Source organism: Lynx rufus, unplaced genomic scaffold (genome assembly GCF_022079265.1).
Source record: "Lynx rufus isolate CCGP_SWC_20201006 ecotype Redwood Valley unplaced genomic scaffold, mLynRuf1.p SCAF_19, whole genome shotgun sequence".
NCBI classification, from domain to species: domain Eukaryota; kingdom Metazoa; phylum Chordata; class Mammalia; order Carnivora; family Felidae; genus Lynx; species Lynx rufus.
In genome coordinates, this window is record NW_025814833.1 from 4,843,034 (window position 1) to 4,863,079 (window position 20,046).

Consider the following 20,046-nt stretch of genomic DNA (forward strand, 5'->3'; position numbering starts at 1 on the left):
CTAGAATAAAAAGAGTAGGAAGAGGAATGTAAGAGACAATCCAACTGATGTCCATTAGATTTGGTGCATTTGTTCATGTGATTCGTGACCTAAGTTTTTAAAAAAATTTTTTTTAACGTTTATTTATTTTTGAGACAGAGAGAGACAGAGCATGAACGGGGGAGGGGCAGAGAGAGAGGGAGACACAGAATCTGAAACAGGCTCCAGGCTCTGAGCTGTCAGCACAGAGCTTGATGCGGGGCTCAAACTCACGGACCGTGAGATCATGACCTGAGCCGAAGTCGGACGCTTAACCGACCAAGCCACCCAGGCACCCCTCGTGACCTAAGTTTTTAGAAGTGTTTTATACCTCACTCTCCACATTGTGTCACCTTGCCTCTACCTAAGGTCTTAAACATGTCTGTGTTCTGAGACCAGTTTTTATCTTAAGCAATGTGGTGCAAAACCTAAAATGATGGCTCAGTATGACATGCTGCTTTGAAACTGGGAAAACTGGGGTGGGGGGCCTCAAAAGGCCTAACCACAAGTTCCCCATCACTCTGCTCCCCTAGATGAGGTCTCCTAGGCAAATGGCCCTCCTTATCACACAGAGCAGGTACAGTTCCTGCTTATCCCTGAGTCTGGTTTCAGTTCCTTGATGACCCACTGTATTATTCAAACAAGCCTCCCCCAGGAGCCAAGGGGCACCTCACCCTTTTGCCACTACAAAGTCTGCCTCCCCCGTGTGGCCCTGTGTGGTGTGTGGTGTCCTTTCACCCTGCGCTGTGAGTATATGTGAGTAATAAACCTGCTGTCAATGTTTTCTGTCCAGTATCAGGTGTCATGTCTTCTGCCATCCTCAGAACCCTAGGCTGGGAATCCCTCCCTTACCAATGGGGCAAAGAGGAGGTGATTAAAATCTGAAGGGAACATAAACTAAGTTGCTAAACTCAGCCAGCTACCACAACATGATCAATCTCCTTTCTTGCATCTCTTTCCCTACATTTGTAGCCCAGATTGCTTCCAAGCATTCTGACATCTTGCTTCCCAGTCTCCTTGCTTGGATTCCTGACCTCTATTGCCCATCTGATTGAACTTCTGACCCATGCCCACTCCAAACCCACATGAATTCCCACCCCAGCAAGCTCACGTGTCTAGCAAGTAGCCAATACATGCACTTTATGGCTTGCTTGCCATAGGAGTCTCTCTGGAAATAGGTTGATCTATTAGCAGCATATCACACAGCCTGTCTCTTATTAAAGTCTATAGCCTGGCACCAAGGTACTCAGGATTAGTATTATTTCCATAAACGAACAGAACTGAGATTTAGAACTTTTCACCTTCATACCTATGGTTCATCAGTCAAAGAAAAATCAAACTCTGGTGTTTTTACCTTATCTCCTTTTTGTCCATATGGTCCCAGGGGACCTGGGGAGCCCCTTTCTCCTTTCAATCCTGATAAACCACTAGGGCCAGCAAATCCTTGAGGACCTGTTGGACCTTGAATTCCAATTGGTCCCGGTCGCCCCTAAGATGGAGAGAAGGAGTGCACTTAGTCAATAGAGTACTTAACATCAACGCTTCCCATTTTCCCATACACAGAGAATACTGTCATCTCTTCACTAAACAATTTTGGCTTAGAGATCTGTGAAGCATACCAAAGTTCCAGACACGGATCAGAAAAGGCTATTTTAGGGGCTGCTAAGCTTATTTGGATAGAATATATTTTATAAGCACATTTAATAAGATTCATGTGCACCAAGATCCTTTAACTTTGTACTTCTTAGGAGATTAGTTATTCAGGCGGGATAATATTGTCCTCTTCCTAGTTAATGCCAGGGCATCCATCAGATTGTCAAAATAGTGAAAGAAAAGAATGCTGGAGAACATCGTGACATTTTATAACTCCCATTCAAATGGCCAACCACATACTTGCAGTGAAGTCCAGAAATGGCAATGTCTAAAGAACACTGCCTCGGGGGTCCAGAGAGGGGAGAACCCAGAAACCCATGGGCTGACCAACCTGTCAAAGCCCATCTTTATTGGCAGATCCTAGGACCCCATCACTGCAACTGGAAACAGATGCTTACAGGAAACACACACACACACACACACACACACACACATTATTTATTTGTTCCCTTTCTATATATCTCCTTCCCTTCAACCCACTAACTGTAGACTGTTGAATGTGTAAAATTCAAGAAGCCTGAAAATATCCATTAAGTATTAATTATAATAGCAAGAGGGAGAAGCTTTAATATTTTGAATGCTTTAGTTATAAAGTGTCTGTAACAATTAAGTCTGAAAGTTCAGGCTGACATTTCAAAGCTGACCGAGACAGAGAATTAACCCCAGTGGGTGCAGCACAGGCGGGCTAGTCTATCATTTAGAACAAATCCCAGTAGGAACTGAATTTTCTTGGCAGAAAGACGAAAACCATTAGTAACATGCATTACCTCTCAGAGAACGCAACACCATACCAGATAGAAAGCTTATTTTCATGAACGCTTCCCACCTCTACCTCTTGGCCCTTTTACTGACTGTCTGCAATTTCCTACAGACCTGTGAAAAACTCAGAAAAGCCCATTAAACATGCCCTTTAATATTCACCTTCAATGGTTACTTTTTAAAAGGCTGGAAACAGGACAGATGCTTTCTGGAGTGGCTACAGTCACATACTGGAGATGCAAGTGGTCACCAGCTGTGTGGGGCCTTTGGAGTAAAATTTCCAGTGTCAATCAGGCCCACAAAGACCAAGGACTCTTGCAAAGAAGTACAAAAATGCTTCTCCTAAAGAGATGCAATTTTCTGGGGGCACCACCCACCACTTGACCTTCTCTAGCACCCAACATATAGCCTCTACTGGGCGCTGGGCTCTAGACTGCTTACGGAACTTGTTTCTGGGAATGATGGAGCAGGGCATGAACTTTCACTCTTTAGGCCCTTACCTCCCGTAGTTGGAATTTTGTTTACAATGATTCTGTTTATTTGTTACCCTTGTAAACTTTTACTATGTATGTATATATGAAACTAAAAAGAAAAATAAATTATCTATCTATCTATATCTATGTCTATCTATCTATATCTAAAAATAAAAAGAACAATACTTTAAAAAATAGTGCTGGGGTGTTGAGGATTAACAAAGAAGTCTAAAATGTGGACCTCGCTTTCAAGACTAATGTACCCAAAAGCATAGCAAACAGCACAAATCCAGAACAGAGCCTAAGTAGTGCAGGAACACAAAGAAAGGGTTGGCTGTGGAGGGTTTGTGAAATGCTTACATTCTGTTCATGTCTGGGGGGAGTCACGGCCCACACTGGAAAGGCTGAGTGGGCCCCAATTGAGGTGGGCCTGAAAAGCAAGGAAGGAAGTTGAAGACTTGATATAGTAGCAAATAGGGAACCCTCAGAGGTTTGGGGATGGGAAGGGGAGGATGGGAAGAAGGCAGCATTTCAGGGCTGAAACTCATCAATGAGCATTCAGGAGAACATGTGTGTGTCAGCATGAGGCCAGGGCAGCATGCCTGAGGCTGGAACAAGGGAGACAGATAAGAACCAGCTGTTGGGGGAGGAGGAGACCAGTTGGTGGGAGGATAGGGGCAGGATGGACTTGCTGAGGCCATGTTATTACTAGCAGAGAGGATGCGGTCAAGGCACTGAATGCTTGACCCAAATCTGAGCCCTGCCCAAAGCTTTCCCACATCAAGGGATGGGAGGTGGAGAGCACGATAAACCATTGAACTGAGAAAGCAGACTGTGGTGTGGCCCAATTCCCATTTTGCCCACATCACTAGAGCCTGAGCAGTGCCTGGCATGGGCACATGCCATGGACTGGCACATTCCAGCTCTGGTCTCTTGCCTTTGTAGAGCACATGCTCAGCAAGAGTAACTAAAGAGACTTAGGAGTGAGACAATTCTAGGTCTGGACTTAACAGGAAATCTGATTCCATCCATAAAAGGCAGGATTCCATGGCCCGCTTCCTTTCTCTTGGCTGGGTGGCCATGCTGAATTTGCCACAGTTGTAGAGCCAATTCTTCCGTTCCAGCCGGAGAGCTTAAAGTGACTCTCTGAAAGAACTCATGGAGGGAGGCAAACCATAAGAGACTCTTAAGAACTGAGAATAAACTTAGGGTTGATGGTGGGTGGGAGGGAGGGGAAAGTGGGTGATGGGCATTGAGGAGGGCACCTGTTGGGATGAGCACTGGGTGTTGTATGGAAACCAATTTGACAATAAATTTCATATTTAAAAAAAAGAACTCATGGATTCTTTGATTTCAAATTCTTTTTTCAAAGCGGTTTTTGAAATGGCACCCCTCAGGGGAATGTATACCTCTGAGGTACAGTGTCTGGGCTGGCCCCAGCTAGAAACCTCTCAGATTGATGATCTAGGGGCCAGAAGCAGGGCCTGTGGGATGTCTCAAGGCTTTGAGGTACTACTGGCCCAGAACTGCCTCCTCAGTGGGTTTCCAGGCCCTTCTGGAGCCTGCAGTCATAGGATATGAGACAAGGAATCTTCCTACCCACTGAGGTCCTTTCGTACAGTGGCACAGAGCACCACGAACAAATGAAGGTGGCCAAAAAAAAGTGGGGTGGGGGGGAGACACGTTTCTTTTGTGCGTTGTTTTGTCAGCCATCTCTAGATATGCTTATTCTGTGCTTACAGCTTTGTGTTCTTTTTTGCTCGTCTCCAGTACACAGGGTTTCTGTCGCAGTGCCCAGCATATTGTTGAAGCTTAATACTAAATCAATAATGATGAACTGCTTTTTTTTTTTTCCTCCCAAGAAGCTATCGGTGGCACTTTTCAAAATGGCCAGCAGAGGTCAGTGTGAGAACATTGTAGCTACAGATAAGCAGGTGGGTGGGTGGGCCTCTCTCACTACAAATAAAATCAAACCAGTGTCAGAGAAGTCACAGAATGTTCGAGCAGAAAGGGTCCTTGGAGACCATTTCATCTAGGTTCTATTTTATATAAGGGGTGAGGGGCAGGCCTGGAGAAGGGGAAGGACTTGTTCACGTCACATAGCTGGTGAGGAAAACAGCATGGGACTCAAACCAGACTGCCTGCTGCCAGTGTGTGGCTCTTTCCCTGTTTGCCAGTGGCAGATGTCCTAGGGGGTCCTTGAGGCTGCCCCCCCTTACCTAGGCCCGCCCCTGGGACTGTCCCCATCAGTAGGCTGCAGCAACCAGATGCTCACACATCATTTCTCTCTTCCTAACTTTGATCATTTCACAGAACCAATCTGAAACACCATCACTGTTTGGACTGCTAGCAGAATTTCAATGGGCTTGGACCAATGCCCTGCCTTGATACATGTCATTTATTTTGGCAAACAGACCGAGACAGGGCAGAAGGGACTCCTCCGAAGTCTTTCCAACAAGCTCTCCTGCCTCCATCTGCTCGGGATTTTAAATATGCACAGCAGGGTCTAATTCTCAAGAGAATGAACTGGGACTCAAGAGAATGCCTGAGGCCAGGAACTGCAGTTCCTGACTGAAGCCCAGGCTGGCTGCCTCCTGCTAACCACAGTATGTTGGGGTTAGTATGCAGCTAAAGGTCACCTTAGATCAGACCACACCCACATCCCCAACCCCAGATAACCAGGGTGACAGACTCAGCAATGGGTCTGCATATGAAGGACAGTAGTCCCTTCTTATTTACGGATATATATTCCAAGACCCCCCAATGGATTCCTGAAATTGCAGGTAGTACAAAATCCCATATATATACTATCTTTTTTCCTATAAATACATACCTAGGATAAAGTTTAATTTGTAAACTAGGCACAGTAAAATATTTACAATAATAATAAAATAGAACAAGTATAGCAATATACTGTAAGGAAAGGTATGTGAATGTGGTTTCTCTCAAGATATCTTTACTGTTCTGTACTCACACTTCTTGTGATGACATGAGATGATAAAATGCCTACATGATGAGATGAAGTGAGGTCAATGACGTACTCACTGTGATGTAGGGTTAGGCTACTATTGACCTTCTGACCTATGGTCAGGAGATCATCTGCTTTTGGACCATAGTTGACTGTGGAAAGTGAAACCATGGATAAAGGGAGACTATTTAGTACACATATACAGGAATAGTATCTACAAATCTTAAAAGCACATGCCTCAGACTAGGTAGGATTGTGAAACAGAGAGAGCTGACTTTTCATTACTAGGCCCTTTCTCTCTTCTTATCCCTCCCTGAAGTTTCCAGTGTCCTTCTCCCATAAAATTAAAATTTATGCCTACTGAAGAATCTGAAACTCATTCCCACTGAGGCATAAATGACTTGACAACAACTTAGAGCTTTACTTCTCCCTAAGGGGATTTGTATTTTAATGGAGAGCAAAGCATTAAGCTAGGGGATGCAAATGATATCTGTGAAGCAGAAGGGAAGAGGGGGTGTGCCCAGGCTTTCCTAAGGATCCAGCTATACAGCAGAGATTGTTCGGTGCTGTTACCTGGTATCATGGTGCTGGATCTGGAATCAGAAAGATCTGGAGTCAAATCTCATTACTGCCATTTAATAGCTATGTGACCTTGGGCAAGTGACTCTAAGGGCTCTGAGGAATAATAGCTCTGGTGTAGATTATTGTAAGCATTTAAGTGAGTTAATGAAAACAACTGGCATGAAAGTATAAGTTCTCTTTCCTCTTTAGGTATCATTCATGGTAAAATGGAGAAGTTATGATTGGGTACCTAATGTTCCTTCTCTTAAGTTTAAGTGGGTGATGCACACATATCATGGAGAAACTCTCTTTGGGGCAGAGATGTGTGCCCAGGAATGAACGAGCATGTATGCCAGTGTCCCACATCTGTGGAGAACATTTCCCCCCTTACTCAGTGTTGGTGTCCTTGCTCTCTTGGGCTCGTTCTCTTAAAAGAATTTCCTCTACATGCTAATGACTCCCTAGTCTGAACCTCCAGCCCCAATTTCTCTTCTCAGTGTGCCAGGTTCTTATAGCTAATGGCTTACCAGGCCTCTCCACTTGAATATTCCATCACAAACTCAACATGACCAAAGCTGAACTCATCATCTTCTCCTTAAACCCATTCCCTAAACCAGCTCCTTCCTCTTGAGTTAATGGAACTAACTCAGAAAATGACAGTCTATCCACAAAGTTGACTAAACCAGAGGCCCAAAGATTCACCATGACTTCTCTCCTTTCCCTCATCTTCCACATCCAATCCACCAGCAAGGACTGTCAATTCCACCTCCAAAATACAACTCAAACCTGCCCATTTCTCTCTATCTTGATGGTCTTCTTTCAGGTCTTCTTCATGTCTCCCCTACAGTGTTGTCACAGCCTCCTAGTTGGTTTGCCAACCTCCAATCTTGCTTTACTTTCTCTTAGCATCCTGCCCCAGGGCCTTTGTACATATCTCTGCTCTCCTGGTTAGCTCCTATTTATCATTCAAACTCCAATAAAGTTATCAGCTCCTCCAGGGAGCCTTCCATGATTGCCCCCACCCCACAGTATGGGCTAGGTTGCCTGTTTGTGCCTATACCCCCAACAGATTGAGCTCCTTGGGGGCAAGTCCTGTGTCTTTTTCCTCACTGAATCACTTGTACTAAGTACAGTGCCTAGTACACAATGGGACCTCAGTAAATGCTGAATGAATGGAGAAATGAATGAATGAATGAATGAATATACACACTGAGAAGCCAGTGGCCAGGTACAGCAATACCTTCATTGGAAGCCTGGATAGCTGTACCAGAGTGCAATCAAGAACCATCTGATCACAGAGCCACATAAAAGAGAGCTGTATAAGACTTAGGAAATCATCCAGTTCAGGGCAGAGAAGCTGAAGCCCAGAAAGGGAAAGGAACTTATCAAAGTCCATGCAATATCAACTCTGCACATATAGGAATGGAGTGGATAAGGCATCAAGGCCAGAGACACAGAACCCAGTGAGGAGGCTGTGACCTCCAGGAGAGAAATAACGGTGACTTGGACTACGTTCATGGCAGGAAAAGACAAGGAGAAGATAGATTTGAGAGAGAGTTTAGAGGGTAAAAAGAATAAAACTTAGTGCTAGAATCAAATTTGTGGGTAAGACAGAGAGGGTTATGAAGGATGACTCCCAGGTTTCTTGCTTGGGCAACTGAGTGGATCTCTTCACTGACCTGAGGAAACCTAGGGGAAGAAGAGTCTTGGATGGAAGTTGAGGAGTCCACCTTTGGAGAAGTGGGGATTAAGATACCTGGGACCATTTAAGGGGATATTCTGCACCTGCTGTTCTCACTAGACCATACATCTGAGAGGGTAGGGAGTTCAGTTGACACTTTTACCACAGTATCTCCAGAGATGCTGTGTCTGGTATGCGGTAGGCACTCAAAATATAATTCTGGAGAAAAAGGTGTAATTGTGGAGTGCAAGAAAATGCAGAGTTAAATGTGCACTTGGGAATCTTCAAGAAGGCCACGTCCAAAGTCTCATTAGCTAGGGGAAAAATTAGATTAAAAAGACTTTGTTGCTATCCTGAAAAACCCCTGTGTGGCCTTTGGTGAAAATGAAGCAGAGATTGCTGACCCCCTGACCTCTAGCCTAAGGACTAGGCGGCTTGAATTCTACACTTTGCCCTTACCATCCAACTGGAATTCTCATTTTAGTAATGGGGCTGGGTAGAGGAAATGCAACAACTTATCAGGCTCTGGCCTAAGTAGCTGGGGTCTCTCTCTTAGCCATGAAATATGTGGTAAGAAGGAAATTAATGATAACACCCCCAAGGGCAGAATATTTAAGACACTTCAGAATACTTTTTCTTTTGCCCTTCCTTTGGAGGATCACAACACATCTGCGTGGTAGGCTGAGGACACCAAACTGCAAAGCAGTTAGCCGATGGGGCTTGCCCGTGTCATATAGTTGGTGAGTGGCAGAGCTGGTGATAGGGCCTCCCAATCAACTCTGTGCTCCTTCTGTTACAATATATGGAGACAGCCATCCATAGAGCCTCACACTCCACTCTCTTAGTCATAGCACTAATGGGCTAACATTGTCCATAGAAGTAAATAAGGCAGAAAGAATACCAGTAGGTGAAGAATAAGTCTAATGTATGACAAAGACTCATATCATACAGATATACAGACCTATTTTGTGGCCCAGAAAACCCTGGCTCAGTTTGATAACAATAGCATCATCTACAATTTTCCAGCAAGGGCAGTGACCTTACCTACCTAAATACATACATACATACGTACGTAAAAGGTGATTGGTGTCTAGTAAAGTGTGAACCCCCCAAATTGTTAGTGTCTGCCACAGCTAAGAAGCAGTATCAGAAGCTTGCCCTCAACACCCAAATGAAAACACATTTATTTTCTGGTTCTTAAGCTATAATCAGTGTTTGCAGCAGCCAGCCGAGGCATGAAGACATGCACCTACATGTTTTGTTTGCAAAGACACACACACCTATTCCATTGGCTATTGTCAGCATGTTGAAATTTTCAGCAAGACACCTCCCAGAGTGAAAAAGTTAACTCTTGCTAGTCAACAATCTGTATCCCTCCTTTCTGCCTGTTCATTCACATTTCTCTTCTAAAACACAATAATGACCTTCTTACTACCAAGCACTTACTAAGTACCATCTCCTTGAATCCATCTCGTTAAATCCTCTAACAGCCCTAATAAGTGCGTATTAGACTCATTTTACACATGAGGACACTGAAATCCAAATTCATAGAGGGTAAGAAACTGGCCTGAGGTCATACATCAAGCAATTAATGAGGCTAATTTTGCTGATACAAAAGTCTGTTTCTTCCACCAAGCTACATTACCCCTCTGCGTTGAATAATGCTCTGAAGGTAGAAACCCAAACCCACTTGAAAAGGGACAGTAAGAGCTACTCTGGGCAGGAAATATTGCCATTTTCATTAACAGAAGATCAACTGATCTCAATTTACCCAATCTTTTCACTGGAACAAGTAATATTTAATAGAAATTCATTTAATGGAATTAATAAATTAAGTCATAACAGGCATTTGAAGGAATGATACTCCCCAGAACTTAAAAAGATGGGAGATTTCTTTTTGTTGAATTTCCTCCCTCTTCCTCCCCCTCTTCCTTCTTCTCTTCCTTCTCCTTCTCCCATTTCTACAGTTAAAATGCCTTCTTTAATTGGTCTGTGGGCAATGGACAGTTTTCTAGGCTCTTGTAGACAAATTCTGATGTGCTATGAGTCCCTAATGCTAGCATATTAAGGACAGAAAACAGATTACAGGAACAGTATACTAATTTGATGATCATTGTGCTGAGCAGAAATTGGAGAATTTTGTTTTTAAACATATTTTCCCTTGCCCCTGGGGAACACCAATAATTGTTAAAATAGGATGAAGCAGAGGTGTCTGCTATATAGAAGCAAATAAGATGATGAAGAATTTTCAGGTCTCCCTGTTGTCTACAACATATTCATAAAACTACATCCAAAACCAGACCAAACTTTCCTTTTGTGTCAATATTGTAATTGGGAAGTATAAGAACCAAAAATCAAATAACACTATAAATATGACCATTGACCATAAAAATAAAAAACAGAAAAACCACTTCTGTAACCATTACAGATAGTTGAATGAGCCACCACACCCCTTTGAATGGGCATGCAATCTATACAAAGAGCCCCACTGTACTACAAAGCATAAACTGAGTTTCTGGACTGCATGAGAAAATAAATACAGCTCTCCTTGGGATGAATTTTTTTTTAATTTTTTTTAACGTTTATTTATTTTTGAGACAGAGAGAGACAGAGCATGAACGGGGGAGGGTCAGAGAGAGAGAGGGAGACACAGAATCTGAAACAGGCTCCAGGCTCTGAGCGGTCAGCACAGAGCCCGACGCTGGGCTCGAACTCATGGACCGTGAGATCATGACCTGAGCCAAAGTCAGCTGCTTAACCGACTGAGCCACCCAGGCGCCCTGGGATGAATTTAATCTAAAACTGATATAAGAGTTGGAAAAACTGAAATACTGAATTTGCTATAACATTGGTTTCCTTCTTAGAATTTAGAAGACAACTTGTGTATGATTTGATGGCACAGGCCTGTTAAAAAAGCCTTCTGGTAGGGGTGCCTGGGTAGCTCAGTCAGATAAGCATCTGACTCTTGATTTCAGCTCAGATCATGATCTCATGGTTGTGAGATCAAGCCCCATGCCAAACCCCACATCGAGCCCTGAGTTGAGCCCTGCATGAGGCTCTGCACTGGGTGTGGAGGAGTCTGCTTAAGATTCTCTCTCTCTCTCTGTCTCTCTTTGCTGGCCCCCCCCCCTCAAAAAATAAAAATAAAAAAATAAGAAATAAAAGAAATCCTTCTGGTAAACTTGGATTGATATTGCCATTGCCTGGATACAGCAGAACCTTAAGATTTAGGTTCTATTCCCTGTTCTAACTTTCTAACTGCATGATCTTGAGAAAGCCAATTCACCTCTATACCTTAGTTTTCTCATCAGCAAAATGGGGATATTACATGCCCCACCTGTTTCCTTGGTTGCCTTGGGCATCAGTTAAGACAATGTATGTGAAAGGGGCTGAGAGTTCATTTTACTGACAAAGATCTGCTTTGGGGGAAATATACTCTAATAACCAAACTTCCAATTTTCAACCCCCCTTCCCATTTGCTAGGTTTATAAGGCAGTAAGATATGAAATAATAAAAGCCATGAGGAGGAGGTTTCAGTAGGAAAAAAATTTGAATGATATGAGAATTTAAAGCTGATAAAGGTGGGGGCAGATTGACTGGCTTGCACAGGATTCTAATTACAGTTTAAAAATGATTGGACCTGCACTATCACCTTATTATTGTAGTTTTAAAAATATGGTTTATTTTAAAATACATGGTTTAATTACAGCCCAAAGCCAAACTTTTTCTTTTAGTTTTTCCAGTAAAACATAGCCATGGTTTTATAATAAAAATCAAAGTGAAAGAGCATTTGCCAGAAATTCACTTGCCAGCAATTCTTGCTGCAGCGTATCTATTCCATTAGACAAGGAATACATGTGGCATTTTTTCTCCAACATAATAAATTACCCATCATTGATATTCTGCACAACCTTTGCTCCAATACTGAGCTGGTGTGAGCTGATTGCCTCTGGATCGATGTTGGCTTCCCCAAGTCTTTGACGAGAAGCCATCAAGTTTTGGGAGTAGGAGGGAATGTGGAGTAACCAACTACTGCTCCTTAAACAGAAGGAGAATAAAAGAAGGGTAGGATCAAAGAAATTCCCTGTCAGGACCCATGCCAAAGAGTTCAGGGAGCTCTGAAAGGGGAGGGAGGGGCATCGAAGGGAGAGGAACAACTTACTCACATACTCTCAGTGCAGTTCCCTCAAAGACCCACACCCCATATTCATAGCCACACCCATGCAGATAAAGAGATACACATTCCAACCCAAATATACAGGCCCACAGGCGCAGGAGTCTGTGAAAATGGTAGGGCCTGTTGGTATTCCAGCATAGTCCACCATATAGCTCTCAGTCAGCCATGGATTTGAATTTCAGAAGATGGGATGATATACATCTTCCCCACCAACTGTATGCAATAGTACCCATAGACAAGTGAAGTCATCCATACAGATACATACAGGCCAAAAAGGAGATGGCAAGGGGGTGTTGAAAGTGGGGGCTCCACAATTCTGATATCTTTCCCTTTTACATGATGGACAGTTAGAAGCTGAGATAAAATCTAGCTTCTGTTGCCGCAGGAAAGATGGGTTGTAGGGGTGATGGTGGCTGTGGTGTAGATGAAAAGTAGAAGCTCCAGGATCATAGTGATATCAAGAATAAGAGTTACCAACTTGCATTGGAGAGGAGGTTCAGATTTCAAAGTGTTTTCACATCCACAACTTCATTTAATGTTTGTAATAACCTCGTCCTCAATGTACTAGAGAAAGTAATTGAGGCCCAGAGGTTAATTAACTTGTCCATGGCCACACAGCTTATGAGTGGCACAGCCAGACCTTCTTATTCCCACTCTAGTGCTCTTTCCACTACTCCCTTTATAAAGTGACAGGTCAATTCTACATAAAATATTCCCACCATGACGCTATATAACTCCATGAAAAACCCTGGTTCTGGAACTTATTGAGCCCTCTTGATTCTTCCCTTCATTTTTCTTGCTTCCCGGTGGCACCCTCATTAACCCATTAAGTATCTGCACAAAGTGCAAAGAACTCAAGTCATTCTAATTAGTCCCTTCACAACTCATCAATTTAGTAAACAGTTGTTGAGCACTTCCTATATGTCAGCCACAATACTACATGTTGGGAACATAGAAAGAAATGTAATATGGACCTTGCCCTTGAGGGCTCACTCTGAGTCAGAAGGATGAGTTATGAAGGAGCCTGGGTGGCTCGGTCAGTTAAGTGTCTGATTCTTGATTTTGGCTCAGGCCATGATCTCATGGGTGGTGGGTTCGAGCCCCACATTGGGCTCTGCGCTGTTAGTGCAGAGCCTGCTTGGGATCCTCTCTCTCTCTCTCTCTCTCTCTCTGCCCCTCCCCTGCTCATGCTCTCTGTCTCTCTCTCTCTCTCTCTCTCTCTCAAAATAAACTTTAAAAAATTAAAAAAAAGAAAGATTTAGTTATGTACACACATGAGTATTATCATAAGGCAGAGGAAGGCAGGAAGGATATGATTCTGAACTCAACCAAAGAATGTTGGTAAGTTTGTCTTAGAAATAGAGGGGGGCCTTTTAGTCCTCCAAAGTAGACAGTGGAGAAGGATGCAAACAAACAAACAAACAAAAACAAACCCCCAAAAAACAAACAAACCCAGGACAAGTTTTGCTAAGTAAGAGGAGAGTGGAGAAAGTCCGTTTCAAATTGAACTCCATTTTCCCAATAAACATAGAAAGTGAGGTTATATAAGAATGAAGGTAGTTGAGGCTGAGGATGACTGGAACAGCCCAGGAGGAGATGCTATGGGTAGGAAGTCAGCTGTTAGAAAAGTTTGAAGGGTTGCCAAGCAGCCCCAAGAACTGTGCTGACACTAGAGAACGTTTTTGTCAGGGAGGCCTCCTCAAACAATACTTGGCAGTCCAAGAGTAGGAGCTGGCAAAGCAGGCAGTGGGGTTTTCCAGGGTTTGGCTCTGGTACATACATCAGAAGTAATGGGGGTGAAGATGGGGGCGAGGGGGAGGGATAGGTCCAATTGGAAGACATGAGAGCCTTGTTGACATAGCTGATCTTGGGGTCCTGGCTGGAGAGTGCTCCAGAAGGGAGCTAGCAATTCCTGATAAACAGATGATTTATTGGGAAAGTTGGATTTGCTCAAAGTGAGAAGTCTGAACTAGCTATAAGATATGAATGATGGATAGCATTTAGTACTTGAGTCAGTGTTGTCAACACAAAATCTGGGGCCAGAGAGCACAACCTGGAGAGGCCCAGGTGGAGAAAATCCACTGTTGGCAATGCCATGCCACATGCACCACAGACTGAAGACCTTGTAGTTGGGTCTAGTATCCAGCTCAAAGGGCGGTGGTTTCAGCTGATGCAGAGTCAATGGCATGTTATATAAGGAGGGAGGCAGGTAGCTTACAAGTACACAGCTCACTGTACCTTCCCCACTTCCATAGTGTCATTTACATTTTTGTTATATTGTACAACTATTCCCTTAGTGATAGTAGCAATGAAAGCACTTTAAATGACTTAAAGCATTGATCTGCTTCCCAGGGAAAGCAGAGCTAGGGATAAATCAGGAAACTATTCTGAGAAGTAATCTGGATGGGAAATTGGGGAGGGAGGAAGTGGCAGCTGGAAAAGAAAGCAAAACTAGCCAAACCCTAGGACCTGGGGTAGAAAAAAGAGAGATTAAAAAGCTGTTGGCCAGTCCAGGGGCTTGATCTGGGGAGGTTAACAGGGAAAGAGGCTCATGTCCCCCTTACCCCACCATCCATCAGCCCTTTTTTTTTTTTTTTTTTCCATTCTCTAGTTTTGTGAGGATTTGAAAAGTTTCTAGATCTGGTGCTGGCAACGTTTCAGAAAAACTTAACAGAGGATTTGATAGAGATAAAGTCCCCAGTGAAGCCTGTCATAGCTGAGAGTAACAACTATTGTCCCCTAAAGCTGAGTGGTAAACAAACCTTCAAGTACTTTCTTTCCCCTTCAAGGCTTTGAGTGTTTCAGGTCCTTCAGCTTGAGAACCCAGAAACTAATTGCTTCACTTGACTTGCTGACTGACAAAGAGAGGTTTGTTTAGTCCAGTTGCAACCATTCTCTGGAACCCAGGAGAAGAAAAGAAAGTGAGGGGGTAAAATGGGAGGGGAGCTCTAGTAAGGCCATATGTAAGAGAGAAGATCCCTCAAAGGCAAGGTGAAGGGGCATGATTAGGGGAAAGATGTAAATCAAGGTATATAGCAAGGCTGGCTTTCAATAAGCATTGCCAGATAGGCTGCTCCAAGGCTCACAGGGGCCCTCCTATCCCTTAGGATCCTATTCTAGTAACTACCCTTCCTCCCTCTTATATCTTCTGGACTGGTTGCTTTCTTATAGTCTTTAAAACACGCTCTGATCTACCTGATACTCAAAAGTAAAACAAAAGTCTTTCTTCCCACCCCTTGCCCAGGGACCTCTCCACCACTGTGTCCTCCCAGAACAAACTTCTTGATACACCAGACAACACTCACTGCCTCCACTTCCTCTCTTACCACCCTTCCCAACCCCTGGCAATCTGGGCCTATCAGCAACTCCCTCTTGAAAGTACTCTCCTGAAAGTAACCAGTGACCTCTGCTAAATTCTGATCCCATAGACCTTCTTTGCAGTGTTAGTCCTTGCTGGACACTCTTTTCCCTTCTGGGACCATCTCTTTGGCTTTCATTGCACAGTACTGTGGGTCCTTCAGTCTTTCATCATGTCAGTCCTCTTCACTGGTCCCTTCCATTCTGCCCAAAGGTGCTTGCTTGGTCACCTCTTGGTGATTTTATCCACCTCCTAAAGCTTCTACTACCTCCTCTATAAAGATGAGACATCACTCTTATTTCTCAGGTCCCATCAATTTCTCAAGTTCATGTCTACACCCCTCTTATTGATCCCCTTAGGGACCAATAACCAAGCCTAGCTCAGTCCTTCATTGGCTCTCACCTGGATAATGACAAGAATCTCTGGAGTTCTCTCTGCATCCAAACATTGCTGCCATCTGCCACTCTTGACAGTAATCTTCCTAGATCTGATCCTATTGCTTTTCTGTTTGAAAACTGTAAATCACTCCCTATTACTTTCAAAATAAAACCCTTACTCCTTAACCAGACATTGAAAACTTTTTCACCATTCAGATCCCAACTGCCTTTGCACGCTTTCCACTAAACACTCCTTCCCGGACTAGACTCCAGGCATAAGTCTCCTTGCTGATACTTAAATCCATCCTGTACTCTCTCACCGCCTGGCTTCGACCAAGTGGTTTCCTTGCCAAATATACCCCTCTCTTCCAGAACTCTCTACCAAGGCTCTATCTACCATTCAAAGCTCAGCTCAAATCTGACCTCTTTTAAAAAGACTTCTCTGATTTCCCTGGTTGAGGTTATTGTCTCCCTTCTCCTAACACTTAAACATATTTTTGTTGTTGTTGTTGTTGTTGTTGTTGTTGTTGTTTGGAACTCAGGTATAGAGAGCTGAGTTAATCATACCCCTCAATTAATGATGAAATATTATCATTAGTCCATATAAAGTCCCTCCTTTTATTTTATTACTTTTCTTCACCCAAATCTCCATTCTCATTCTTAACCCCTCACAGGAACCTTCTATAATGTATCTGATGTAAGTCCAGGAGATAGGTAGACAGATAGATAGATAGATAGATAGATATAAAGATATACAGATACACAGATACATAAATACATAGATACAATAGATAGATAGTTGGTGTGTGTGTAGATAGATATAAATACATTGATACATTGATACAATAGACAGTTTTTGGTGTGTGTGTGTGTAAGTTGATGTAAATGTTACTGGGCTATTCTTCTATTATTTTTTTCACAAGAATGTTTTCAAGATCTCTTTGGTATATGCACAACTATTTTATGGCTTCTAATCCTTGTTAGTATGCATTCACTACACTTTACATGTGTATTTCCCCACTGATGGACACCTAGTTTGCCTCCAATCCCTTACACAAATGAATTCTGTGATAAACAAATGATTCTGTGATAAATATCTTTATAAGCATCCCATTTTAGAACCACAGAGAGGTTTCCCAGGACACAAACTCAGGAGTGAGGTGCTGGGTTGTAGGAATGTATACATTGTTATTATCAATAACTGCCATCTTATTGCTCTTCAAAAAGCTATACCATCTTACACTCCCATCAGCGATGCTGAGGATTTTTTCCCCCCATATGCTCATGCACACCTGGTGTTATCTTTTGAATTTTTGTCATTTGGATGAGCATAACTTGGTATCTCGTGGTTATTTTAATTTGTATTTCTCTGAATACAAGCAAGATCTAGCCTCTCTTCATATGCTTGTTAGCCAATCCAGGTTCTCTTTCAGTGAGTTGTCCATTCTATGAATATGCTTTGCCCTTTTTTTTTTCTGTTGTGTTTTCTGTGTTTCTCTTTGTTAATTTACCAAAGTTTCTTAGTCATTCTAGATATTAATTCCTTGTCAGTTTTAGACATTGCAAATATCTTCTCTTAGTCTAGCATCTGTTAACTTTGTCTGTAGTGTCATTCATTGAATTGAAAGTCTCAAATTTGATGTAGTAAAATTCATGACTTCTTTACCTTATGTTCTGTACTTCAGGGTTTTATTTATGAAGTCCTATACCATCTCAAATTATTAAGAAATTCTTGGGGTGCCTGGGTGGCTCAGTCGGTTGAGCATCCAACTTCAGCTCAGGTCATGATCTCGAGGTTTGTGAGTCCGAGCCCTGCGTCCAGCTCTGTGCTGATAGCTCAGAGCCTGGAGCCTGCTTTGGATCCTGTGTCTCCTCTCTCTCTGTTGCTCCCCTGCTTTCTCTCTTTTTCTCAAAAATAGATAAAGATTAAAAGCAAAATTAAAAAAAATTCTCCATTTATAGTTTTACCTTTCACATTTAGGCTTTTAATCTACCTGGAAGTCATTTTTGTATAATAAAATATTTAAATTCTACTAATAGGTATAAAATATCTGAATAAATGTTGATAGACACCACACTGATGAATGGGATGACTTATTATTATAAAGATGTCAATTTTTCCTAAATCTACCACTTCAATGCCATTCCAATCAAAATGCCAGCAGGATACTTTAAGGAATTAAAAAAAACTTATTCTAAAATGCATGTAGAAAAATAAATGTCTATGCCTATCTAAGTTTATTTTAAAAAGGAATAGAGACTTGTCCTTCTACAGTTTGAGACACACTACAAAAATACAATAATAATAATAATAATAAAAAGTTACTGTAGGGCAATAAAAGGCAAATAAACTAATGGAATAGAATATAGAGCTCAGAAGCATGATAATATCAATGCAATTTCACAGCAAGGGAAGGTTGGATTGTTTGGTGTTAGAAAGAGTAGATCACTGTGTGACAGAACTTCTCAACCAGTGTGTCACACTGAAAGCCACACATGGATTAGAGGAGTATAGAGCTATTATTGATCCCCTTTGACCCTTAGGATGGCCAGGCAAGACCTAAAGTGGTCAGAGCTCCCAAGCTGATAGCCTCCATCTCTGGCCATGAGCAGCCCTATTAGTTTCCCACATTATGCCAACCATATGCTATCATATTCTCTCTGTGCCATGACATTGAAAAAGACTGAGAAGCACTGCTGTATGGAGAAAAATAAAGTTGGGTTGCTACCCCTGTGTAAAATACAAAAGTGACTTCCAGGGCACATGGGTGGCTCAATCAGTTTAGCATCCGACTTCAGCTCAGATCATGATCTCACAGTTCATGAGTGCGAGCCCTGCATCAGGCTCTTTACTGTCAGTGTGGAGCCCACTTCAGATCCTCTGTCTCTCTCTCTCTTTGTCCCTCCCCTATTAACTCTCACTTTTTCTCAAAAATAAATAAGATTTAAAAATATTAAAAATTCTTATTTATAAAATGTCCAATATATCTTTTTTGTTAGACAAATCACTAACAAAAACAAAAAAAGATACATTACAGGGGCACCTAGGTGGCTCAGTTGGTTAAGTGTCCGACTTTGGCTCAGGTCATGATCTCATGGCTCGTGAGTTCAAGCCCCATGTCAGGCTCTCATGGTTCACGAATTCAAGCCCTGCATTTGTCTCTGTGCTGACAGCTAAGAGCCTGGAGCCTGCTTCAGATTATTTGTCTCCCTCTCTTTCTGCCCCTCCCCTGTTTGTACTCTGCCTCTCTCTCTCTATCTCTCTCAAAAAGAAATAAAACATTAAAAATGTTTGAAATCGGGGCGCCTGGGTGGCGCAGTCGGTTAAGCGTCCGACTTCAGCCAGGTCACGATCTCGCGGTCCGTGAGTTCGAGCCCCGCGTCAGGCTCTGGGCTGATGGCTCGGAGCCTGGAGCCTGTTTCTGATTCTGTGTCTCCCTCTCTCTCTGCCCCTCCCCCGTTCATGCTCTGTCTCTCTCTGTCCTAAAAATAAATAAAACGTTGAAAAAAAAAATTAAAAATGTTTGAAATGGATTTTCCTTTTTGTTGTTATTGTGAATGCTAATTTACATACAGAATTTTGTATGTCTGTTATTATATTCAGAGTGTGCACTGAACTAGAAGGATGTGTCCAAGGCCTGTTTCCCTAATTGAACTTGAAGCATCTAAAGATAGGCCTTTGGTTCACCTTTCTTTCCACTACTGTGCTTTGTTATAGTAGGTGCTCACTTAATATTATTAGTTAAACTGAATAGAGAGGACTGCAAAGTACTTCAGAATGCTCTGGAAATTATCATCCATGTAATTTTTCTGACAAAAGTGCTGTGTGATTCTCATTTAAAAATAAATGCCATGTGGGGCACCTGGGTGGCTCAGTCAGTTAAGCGTCCGACTTCGGCTCAGGTCACAATCTCACAGTTTGTGGGTTCGAGCCCCGCATCGGGCTCTGTGCTGACAGCTTAGAGCCTGGAGCCTGCTTCGAATTCTGTGTCTCCCTCTTTCTCTGTTCTTCCCCCGCTCA

General features: G+C 42.7%; 1 protein-coding gene across 1 annotated transcript in view; it reads right to left on the reverse strand.

Annotated features, from left to right (window-relative positions):
* Positions 1-20,046, reverse strand: part of COL4A6 (collagen type IV alpha 6 chain) — a 295,437-nt gene that overhangs the window by 72,981 nt on the left and 202,410 nt on the right. The window contains exon 4 of the mRNA XM_047082051.1: positions 1,373-1,507. Within this exon, the coding sequence (XP_046938007.1) occupies positions 1,373-1,507 (135 nt within the window). The remainder of the gene's footprint in view (positions 1-1,372; positions 1,508-20,046) is intronic.